The 10614-nt window shown below is 57.7% G+C and overlaps 1 protein-coding gene and 1 long non-coding RNA gene across 2 annotated transcripts; one reads left to right on the top strand and one right to left on the bottom strand.

Annotated features, from left to right (window-relative positions):
• Window positions 1–572: 572 nt before the first annotated feature.
• On the bottom strand, window positions 573–2199 carry LOC138734749 (U6 snRNA-associated Sm-like protein LSm2). Its single transcript, XM_069882555.1, has 5 exons — window positions 2152–2199; window positions 1979–2046; window positions 1717–1747; window positions 1233–1292; window positions 573–703 (listed from the first exon to the last, which is right to left on the bottom strand). Exons 1-5 carry the CDS (start codon window positions 2152–2154, stop codon window positions 578–580), a joined length of 288 nt encoding a protein of 95 aa, XP_069738656.1. The 5' UTR covers window positions 2155–2199; the 3' UTR covers window positions 573–577.
• Window positions 2200–2978: 779 nt separating this feature from the next.
• LOC138734752 (uncharacterized) lies at window positions 2979–6001 on the top strand. The gene is made up of 3 exons (XR_011339626.1): window positions 2979–4357; window positions 5368–5443; window positions 5904–6001. It is a non-coding gene; the product is annotated as an uncharacterized lncRNA (long non-coding RNA).
• Window positions 6002–10614: the final 4613 nt, after the last annotated feature.

Genomic DNA, 10614 nt, shown 5'->3' with positions numbered 1-10614 from the left:
TCTCTGCCCCACAAGTGCCCCCACAAACCCACAACTGCCCCCCAAGTGCCCCCCCCCCCCCAGCCCCACAGACGCAGCCTGGATGAGGGGGGAGGAAATTGCTTTATTAACCCAAATATCGGGGTCCAGGTGTTGGGGGAGGGGGGGCTATTTGGGGTCCCTCCTTTGCCTCTAGGGCCCCCCCAAAGGCTTTCGGGGGGGCTGTCTCCCTGCTTTTAGCCCCCCCCCAATTTTTTTGGTGACTCCCCCTTTCTCCTACTTCAGGATTTGGGAACCCCCCCCTTTTCCCCATTTTTAGAGACCCCCCTAAATTTTGGGGTCCCCCTAAATTTCGGGGACCCCCCCCTCCTGTTTTGGGCCCCTTCAGGCCTCAGGGATGCCCCCCAGGTTATGGGAACCCCTCAACTTTTGGGGTTCCCCCCCTTTTCTCCTCCTCCTGCAGGACTTGGGCTCCCCACTCCCATCCCAGCCCCGGTTTCCTCCATCTTTTCAGCCTCCCCCTTAAATTTCGGGCCCCCCCCTAAGTTCAGGGCCCCCCCTTCCTTGGATTTTGGGGCGCCCCCGGTGTTGGGGGGGGTCACTGTTTCTGCTGCAGAGCCTCCTTCCGCGCCGCGTCCTGCAGCAGCTGCGTGTCCACCTCGTCCGCCGGGAGCTGCACGTAGCGCACGACCGAGCCCCGGATGAAGCAGTTCTTCACCGACAGCTGCAAAAAACGGGGTGCTCGGGGGGACACCCCAAAATTAGAGACCCCCCCAAACCCCCTAAAATCCACAGGACCCCCCCACCCCAAGCCTTCAGGAGGCTCCAGGACCTCCTGCTCTTCGCCAGCGTCTGGAAAAAGGTGGGGGGAACCCCAAAATTAAGGACACCCCCCACCCCCAAAGTTTGGGGATCGACCTCCCCGACCCACCCAAATCCACCAGGGACCCCCAAACGCGCCCCCCCTCGCACCCCCCAAAACCCTCAGGAGTCCAAGGAACCCGCGGATGGAGGCGTTCTTAGGGGGCTGGGGGGGGCACTTGGGGGGCTGGGAAGGCACTTGGGGGGCAGTTGTGGGTCCCAAGATCCATAAAGACCCCCCCCAGACCCCCAAACCCCCTCAAAACCACCCCAAATGTCCCCAAATGCCCCCAAAACGTCCCAAAATGCCCCCTAAAACGCCCCAAATGCTCCCAAAACGCCCCAAAAACATTCAAAGAGCCCCAAAAAACATTCAACTCCCCCCCCCCTACCATGTGGGGATATTTCTCAGGGTCGGTGACGCTGATGTCGGTCAGTTTGATGTTGAGGTACTGGGGAGGCAGCCCCATATCTGAGCCCCCTGCCCCATAGCGACCCCCCAGCCCCACAGAGACTCCCCTCAAGACCCATAGCGACCCCCCAGCCCCATAGAGGCCCCCCCCAAGACCCATAGAGGACCTCTCTGCCCCATAGAGACCCCCCCAGCCCCATAGAGGCCCCCCCCAAGACCCATAGAGGAACTCTCTGCCCCATAGAGGCCCCCCCCAAGACCCATAGAGACCCCCCCAGCCCCACAGAGGCCCCCCCCAAGACCCACAGATGACCTCTCTGCCCCATAGAGACCCCCTCAGCCCCACAGCGAGAGACCCCCAGCCCCACTGAGACCCCCCAAGACCCATAGAGGACCTCTCAGCCCCATAGAGACCCCCCCAGCCCCACAGAGACCCCCCAGAACCTATAGAACCCCCCCCTCACCTGGTCCACGGAGTGCAGGGTCCCACAGATGCTGAGGGGGGGGGAGAAGGGGGGGTCAGGGGGGGCTCTATGGGGTGGTTTGGGGTCCCTGATGGTGGGCTGGGGGTCTCTGTGGGTTCTATGGGGCAGGAGGGGTGCTGTGGGGGTCCCAGGGGGATATGGGGGTCCCTGGGGGGTGTTGGGGAATAGGGGGGGCCTCTGGGGGTTTGGGGGGGGTCTCTATGGGGCGGGAGGGGGCTGGGGGTCGCCCCCCACCCCTCACCTCAGGTCGTTCTTCAGCTCCACCACCACGTCTTTGCCCACCAGGGACTTGAAGAAGGAGTAAAAAAGCTGGGGGGGGGCAAAAAGGTGGGGTCAGTGGGGCAAAAAGAGGGAGAAGGGGGGGAGGAAGGGGGGCAACAAGGACCCTTTACCCCCCCCCCGCCCCCCACTCACCATGGCGACCGCCCCGGCGCCTCTTCCCGCGCGCGCCCCGCGGGCCCCACCCACTTCCTGCTTAGGCCCCGCCCCTTCCGGCAATAAACCCGCAAGCCACGCCCCCCGCCCCCAGACCGGAAGTGACTCAGCCTCCCGCGCGCGGAGTGAAGGAGACGGGGGGGGGGGGCCCAGGGGTCCTGTCCCCCCCCATATGTCCCCTCCCCATATCCCCTCCTGTCCCCCTGGTGTCCCTGTGAGTCCCCAGAGCCAATGGCCTCGTCCCCAAGGTGTCCCCGAGGTCCCCAAGGTGTCCCCAAGGTCCCCACAGTGTCCCTATGGTGTCCCCGAGGTCCCCATGGTGTCCCCAAGGTGTCCCCGAGGTCCCCATGATGTCCATGAGGTCCCCAAGGTGTCCATGAGGTATCCCCAAGGTGTCCCCAAGGTCCCCACAGTGTCCCTATGGTGTCCCCGAGGTCCCCATGGTGTCCCCAAGGTGTCCCCGAGGTCCCCATGATGTCCATGAGGTGTCCCCGAGGTCCCCATGGTGTCCCTATGGTGTCCCCGAGGTCCCCATGATGTCCATGAGGTGTCCCCGAGGTCCCCATGGTGTCCCCGAGGTCCCCATGGTGTCCCTATGGTGTCCCCGAGGTCCCCATGATGTCCATGAGGTGTCCCCGAGGTCCCCACAGTGTCCCCGAGGTCCCCATGGTGTCCCCAAGGTCCCCATGGTGTCCACGAGGTGTCCATGAGGTCCCCATGATGTCCATGAGGTGTCCCCAAGGTCCCCATGATGTCCATGAGGTGTCCCTGAGGTCCGCATAGTGTCCCCGAGGTCCCCATGATGTCCATGAGGTGTCCCCAAGGTCCCCATGGTGTCCATGAGGTGTCCCCAAGGTCCCCATGGTGTCCCCAAGGTCCCCACAGTGTCCCTATGGTGTCCCCAAGGTCCCCATGTTGTCCCCAAGGTCCCCACAGTGTCCCTATGGTGTCCCCAAGGTCCCCATGATGTCCATGAGGTGTCCCCAAGGTCACTGACGTGTCCCCAAGGTGCCCACGGTGTCCCTGTGGTGTCCCCGAGGTCCCCATGATGTCCCCACGTCCTTGATGTCTCATTGTCCCCCACGTGCCTCCCTCTGTCCCCACGTCCCCGGCTGGGAGGTCCCTTCCGCCCCAACCCACTCGCTGTTTCCACCATCATCATCCCCATTAGTGTCACTGTCACCACCGCGTCACCACCCTTGTCACCACCATCAGTGCCATTAGCACCTTCGTCACCGGAGCCGCCCTCGCCCCCGCTCTGGGTGCCACCATCATCACCTGGAGGTGCCCAAAGCCACCTCCGATGGGGCCTGGGGGACCCTGAACCCTGGGAGATGCCCCTGACGTGGCCTTTGAGGTTCCTTCCAGCCCCCGTCCCAGACGTCCCCTGTGTCCCCATGTCCTACGTCCACGTCCTCCGTGTCCCCGCGCCCACGATGTCCCTGATGTCTCCTGTGTCTCGTGTCCATGGTGTCCCTTGTATCCCATGTCCCTGATGTCCTCCGTGTCCCCAGATCTCATGTCCATGTCCCTGATGTCCACCATGTCCTATGTCCATGTCCTATGTCCCCACATCCTCTGTCCATGTCCCTGTGTCCCTGATGTTCCCCATGTTAATGTCCCTAATGTCTCCTGTGTCCGTGTCCCATGTCCCTGATGTCTCCCATGTCCCCGTGTCCATGTCCCTGATGTCCCCATGCCCATGTGTCTGTGTCCCATGTCCCTGATGTCCCCATGTTCCTGTCCCCACGTCCATGTCCCTTATGGTCCCCAATGTCCCCACATCCCTGATGTCCTGCATGTCCCTGCGTTGATGTCCCCATGTCTGTGTGTCCGTGTCCCATGCCCCTGGTGTCCCCGTGTCTGTGTCCCTCATGTCCCCATGTCCGTGTCCCTGATGTCCCCATGTCCCCGTGTCCGTGTCCCTTATGGTCCCCGATGTCCCCATGTCTGTGTGTCCGTGTCCCATGTCCCTGATGTCCCCATGTCCCCGTCGCTGTTGTCCCCGTGTCCGTGTCCCTGTTGTCCCCACGTCCCTGTGTCCGTGTCCCTCCCCGGACGGACGCCCACGCGGGGCTGTGCCGGGTGGGGACCGGGGGAACCGGCCGTGCGGCCCCGTGATGTCACTGTCCCCGAGGATTTAAGGGCGGCCGCGGGGACACGACCACAAAGACAGAACCTTGAGGTGAGCGGGGATGTGGGGACATGGCGGGGGACAGGGACATGGGGACAGGGATGGGACAGGGATGTGGGGACAGGGATGTGGGGGGGGCACGGGCCGGGGACAAGGACATGGGGACAAGGATAGGGACAGGGAGGGAGACAGGGATGGGGGGACAGGGATGGGACAGGGACATGGGGACAGGGATGGGGACAGGGACACAGAGACAGGGATGGGACAGGGACGTGGGGACATAGGGACAGGGATGGGGACATGGGGACAGGGACACGGGGACAGGGACACGGGGACATGGGGACAAGGAGGGATGGGGATATAGGGACAGGGATGGGGATATGGGGACAAGGATGGGGACAGGGAGGGAAACGGGGATGGGGACAGGAGTGGGACAGGGATGTGGCGACATGGGGACAGGGATGGGGACATGGGGACAGGGATGGGGGCACAGGTGTTGGACAGGGCCACGGGGACAGGGATAGGACAGGGACACAGGGATAGGGACAAGGAGGGATGGGGACATGGGTGGGGACACAGAGACACTGGGACATGGTGACAGGGAGGGTTGGGGACAGGGATGTGGGGACAGGGATGTGGGGACAGGGTCACTGGGACATGAGGACATGGGTGGGGACACGGGGACAGGATGTGGGGACGGGGCTGGGGATGTGGGGACGGGTGGGGACAGGATGTGGGATTGGGGACACAGGGATGTGGGATGGGGGGGGCCGTGTCCCTGTCCCCTCGATGTCCCCTCAATGTCCCCTCATTGTCCCTCAGGCCCCCTGACCTCCAATGTCCCCAATGACCCCTCAATGTCCCCCGTGACCCCTCAGTCCCCCCAATGTCCCTCCATGTCCCCTCGTCCCCCCTTAACCCCCCCATTCCTCCCAATGTCCCCCCAATGTCCCCACCCTCCCCCTGACCCCCCATCCCCCCAATGTCCCCATGTCCCCTGTGACCCCCCCTGTCCCCCCAAAGTCTCCAATGTCCCCTGTGACCCCCCCTGCCCCCCCCAGATGTGCGCTCAGTGCCTGGTGGATTTGCTGCGTTGGGTCTGGGGGATCGTGAGGCGCCTCTTGGGGGGGCACGGAGGTGAGGGGGGGGACATGGGGACACGGGGGGGGGAGAAGGGGGGGTCTGGGACCCATTGTGGGGGGTCTGAGACCCATGGGGGTGGTCTGGGACCCATGGGGACACAGAGGGGACGTGGGGGCATCTGGGACCCACTGTGGGGGGGGGAAGCACATGGGGGGGGTGTCTGGGACCCATGGGGACATAGAGGGGACGTGGGGGCATCTGGGACCCACTGTGGGGGGGGGAAGCACATGGGGGGGGTCTGGGACCCATGGGGACATAGAGGGGACGTGGGGGCATCTGGGACCCACTGTGGGGGGGGGAAGCACATGGGGGGGGTGTCTGGGACCCATGGGGACATAGAGGGGACGTGGGGGGGTCTGTGACCCATGGAGGGGGACTTGGGGACATGGAGGGGGTCAAAGGTCACCACTGACCCCCCAATGTACTCATTCTGTGTGTGTCCCCCCCCCCGCAGCGACCCCTCCACCCCCCAAACCCACTGAGAGGTCGACGCTGGTGCCCGGCAAGGAAGATTGAGACCCCCGGGGGCAATAAATGACCTTGAACCTGTGACCACGGCTGCATTGGGGGGGGGGCTTGAATTAGGGGGATTTGGGGGGGTTTGAGTGGATTTTGAGAGATTTTGAGTGGATTTGGGGGGAGGTTGGCTGGATTTGAGGGGGCTTGGGTGGATTCGGGGAGGTTTTGTGTGGATTGGGGGGTGTTGGGGGGGCTTGAATTGGGGGAACTTGAGGAGTTTTAGGTGGATCTGGGGTAGTTAGGGAGGTTTTGAAGGTGTTTTGGGTGGATTTGGAGAGGTTTTGGGGGGTTGAGTGTGGATATATGGGGTTTGGGGTGGATTTAGGGGGGTTTAGGTAGATTTAGGAGGGTTTAGGGTTTTTTGGGGTGCGTTTGGGTCCCTATGGGAGTCCAAGGGGGCCTCAAAAGGGCCCTAAGGTGTCCCCCAAAGGACTTTTCGGTGTCATTAGGGGGGTCCTGGGGGTCCCCGTAGGATCCTGGAGGCCCTAAAAGGGTTCTGAGAGCTCTAGGGGGGGCCTGGGGGGTCCCTAAAATGATCCTGGGGGTCCCTTAAAGGGGTTTGGAGGGGCTTCAGAGGGGTTCTGGGAGACCCTAAGGGGGTCCTAGGGGTCCCTAAAGAGGGAGGATCTATGTGGGTCCAAAGGAGATCAAGAGGAGGGTCCTTGATGGGCTCCCAGACCCTTCTAGAGCCCCGCAGGTCCCTTCTAATGTCCCCCAGACTGTTTTAGAGCCCCTCAGGGCCCTTATAAAGGCCCCCAGACTATTCTAGAGCCCCTCAAGACCCTTCTAAAGGCCCCCAGACCCTTGTAGAGACCCTCATGAGGGTCCTGAGGGGCTCTAGAAGGGTCTGGGGGCATTTAGAAAGGCCCTTTCGGGCTCTAGAAAGGTCTGGGGAACTTTAGAAGGGCGCTGAAGGGCTCTAGAAGGGTCTGGGTTTTTTTAGAAGGGCCGTGGGAGTATCTAGAAGGCTCTGGGGGCCTTTAGAATGGCCCTGAAGGGCTCTAGAAGAGTCTGGCGGCCTTTAGAAGGGCCCTGGGGGGCTCTAAAACGGTCTGGGGGAATTTAGAAGGTCCCAGAGGGTCTCTAGAAGGCTCTGGGGCCGTTTAGAAGGGATCTGGGGGCTCTAGAAGAGTCTTGGGGCCTTTAGAAGGGACCTGGGGGGATCTAGAAGGGTCTGAGGGCTTTTAGAAGGGCCCTGAGGTGGGTCTAGAAGGGTCTGGGAACCTTTAAAAGGGTCATGAGGGTCTCTAGAATGGTCTGAGGCCTTTTAGAAGGTCTCTGGGTGGCTCTAGAAGGGTACGGAGACTTTTAGAAGTGCCCTTTGTGGCTCTAGAAGGGTCTGGGTGCCTTTAGAAGGGCCCTGGCGTGGTGGGGAGGGGGAAAGGGGAAGAAAATACCCTAAAGCTCTGCCACTTCAGACATCCTGAAGATATCAAGACACGACTCTTTTCATTAGCACTTCTCTGAGCCGAAGCTGAGAGGAACGTTTCATCCTAGGGCTCTTATAAAGCCTTGTGTGTACATAAAGACGAGCTGACTTGTTTGAGAGGAATTAGGATCCCTACGGATAGACAGAGGATTATAAAAAAGGATGGGGATTAGCCCAAAGATTCAGAAAGAGCCAGAGGAGCAGGAAAGGGGAGTGTCAAGATACAGAGTGAATTGAAAAGCTGGAACAGAGCAGCGATCGATACAAAGGGACAGAGGAAGAAAGAGAGGGATGGGAAGAATGAAAGGAAGGCAAGGCACGTGCAGGCACAGAGAAAGAACGAAGTCCACAGACCAAGCCAATAAAATTGGGGGGGGGAAGGAATGCAAATTAGCACAAAGATGGAATAGGAAAAAAAGAACTATGGACACAGGACAGATGCCGAAGACTGAAAAGCAAAGGATGAGAAAACAGAACAGAAAAATGAAAGAAAATGGGTACAGGGATGCCAAAGAACAAACATTGTACAGCAGCGTGGTCAATGAAAGGAACCAAAAAGTCCAGCTCTAAAATGTTTGCTTCCTAGTCCCATCCCTGGCACAAAAGCTACGTCGCAGTGAAAACACTTACATTTCACGTAAGGATCCTCCCAGGCATTCAGTGGTGTGGCTCCCACTAAGAACGTGAGTCAGGATTAATAAAACACAGCTGCTCCCCAGGCCCTATTTATAACTTGGAGGGGCTCGCCCCGCCTTGTTCCCAGGTGATGGGTATGAAGGCCCTGAGGGTATATAAGCCACAGGTGTTTCCTCAGCCCCTTCTTCAGCTTCTGGTTTCCCTTGAGGTCAGAGCTTTGCTGCTGATTCAACTTGCTGTAGCTTTTGATAAGGCTGTGCTGGAATAGTAACCTTTTTTTTTTTTTTTACAGCATATGCAGCTGTATCTCCATTTATTTATTTATGTTTGTGTACAGGTGTATGTTTGGTTTTAGGTCAGTAATTTTGATTGAGTGTTGGAGTGGGTAAGATGTTTTAATACTTTCTTTTCTTTTTTTTTTTCTTTTCTTCCTGGATGCTTGGTCTTTGCTGAGGATTTCTGCTTATGGGATGATTTGTTGCTGTTCCTCGTTCTGTGTGGGATGGGTCCTAGAGTCTCTGCAGTTTGCAGCAGGAGCCTCATGGGTGAGAATAACCTGAAATTCAGTTTGTCAGCTTAGGGTGGGAAGGTGACTCTGTGGGCTGGTAGAAGATAGAAGGGGCCAGGGCAACCCTGGGAAGGGCTTAGAAAGACAAGCTCCTAAGCAACAGCAATAGAGAAGGGTTAGGGGGTTAAAATATAGGGTAGGTTCCGTTAGGAAGGAGCGGGGTTCTTTCTCTGATGCTGTAGGGGTGAAAAAGGGCTTTAATGGTTTAGGACTGGGGGAAAAATGGAGATGGGTTCATCAGTCTTTCTTGGGGCGGTTTGGCAGTCGGGTGCAAGTGCCATTCAGGTTTCTGTTGTTCTCGTCTCTCTGTAGTTGGTGGGAGGTAACAATGAGGTTGAGACACTAAAAAAAGTAATCCCTAGGGCTCAGAGATATCTGCTCTGTTGTACCTTCTACTTATTGTGTTTCTTGATGAACTTTGTATCCATCCTGTCTCCATCCCTCTGAATATCAGAGACCTCCCTAGTTAAAGGTGTGGACTCGCTGCCTGTCTGCAGAGGGATTCTGTTCCTCCTTTCCCTTGCATTTCTCAGGGAAGAGGCTGTATGTTATTTTGGCTTGTAACAGTTTAGCAGCTGAGCAACTCTTCTTCATCTGGTCTGTGGGCACGCAAGCCTCCCTTATTAGTAGCGTTTTGGGTTTTTCCTGAATTTACCAGTGAGATTTGCTCTATTATTGGTCACAGCAGTTGTTACCTTGTCCCTGTTATCCGTTGTGGGTTTTTATGGTCATTGAGTTTCCAGTTTAGGTCTTTGAGGACTCAAATCCCGCGGTTGTGAGTTTTTCCTTGGCTGACCGTCTCTGCAATTCCAGTTGTTGTTGTTGTGATTCCTTTTCTTTCTTTTCAACTTTAACTTTAGTTTTCTGATTCAATTTTTTTGAAGCAGAGCAGCCCTAGAACACGGCTTGGTCTCTGGGAGTAAAAAATTTAATTTAAAACTAAATTATAAAAATTAAAAAACAAAATTTACTCCCAGAGACCAACCCAGGTTCTAGGGCTGCACCAGGCTATTCTCTCATTATTTTTCTTCTTTATACATCCACTAGTATACAGGAAAATCACCCTACCCCACCTCTCCACCACCTACCCCTAATTCCACCCCCTCACCCTAACTAACTAATCAATTATCCAATTAATTACGCAAATTAGGTAAAAAATTTTTATCTGCACCACACACTAAACATCCTAACCCCCCACCCAGCATGATCCCACTCCTCATCACCAGGTCCCCTCCTCTCCCCACCCCCTGATGTTGCCATGACCTCATGTTGTCCCACCTACTGACCTCCAAAGCCCCCCAGGGCCCATCTAAATCCTCCCAGATGATTCTAGGGACCCTCAAGCCCTTTCTAAAGGCCCCCAAACCAATCTAGAGCCCCTCATGACACTTCTAAAGGCCCCCAGACCCTTCTAGAGCCCCCCAGGGCCATTCTAAAGCCTCGCGGATCCTACTAGAGCCCCTTAAGGCCTTTTGAAAGGGCCCCAAACCACTCTAGTACCTACTAAGGCCCTTCTAAAGGCCCCCAGACCCTTCTAGAGTCCCTCATGACTCTTCTAATAGCCCCCAAATCCTTCTGGAGCCCCCCAGAGGCCCTTCTAAAGGCCCCCAGACCAATCTAGAGCCCCCCATGACTATTCTGAAGGCCCCTAGGCCCTTCTAGAGTAACCCAGGGCCTCTCTATAGGCACCCAGACCTTTCTAGACCACCTCATGATCATTCTAAAGGCCTTCAATGCATTTCTAAAGGTGCCCAAACCATTCTAGAGCCCACTAAAGCCCTTCTAAAGGCCCTGAGACCCATCTAGAGCCCCTCATGACTCTTGTAAAGACCCCCTAGACCCTTCAAGAGCACCCTCGGGCACTTCTAATCCCTCCCAGATCCTTCTAGAGCCCCCAAGGCCCCTCCTAAGGGCCCCCAGACCCTTCTAGAATGCCTACTTAACCTTCTTTAGGCCCCCAGACCATTCTAGAGCCCCTCATGTCCCTTCTGAAAGCCCCCAGACCATTCTAGA

The sequence above is a fragment of the Phaenicophaeus curvirostris genome, unplaced genomic scaffold (genome assembly GCF_032191515.1).
Source record: "Phaenicophaeus curvirostris isolate KB17595 unplaced genomic scaffold, BPBGC_Pcur_1.0 scaffold_191, whole genome shotgun sequence".
Classification (NCBI taxonomy): Eukaryota; Metazoa; Chordata; class Aves; order Cuculiformes; family Cuculidae; genus Phaenicophaeus; species Phaenicophaeus curvirostris.
This window is presented reverse-complemented; position numbering and strand designations above follow the sequence as displayed.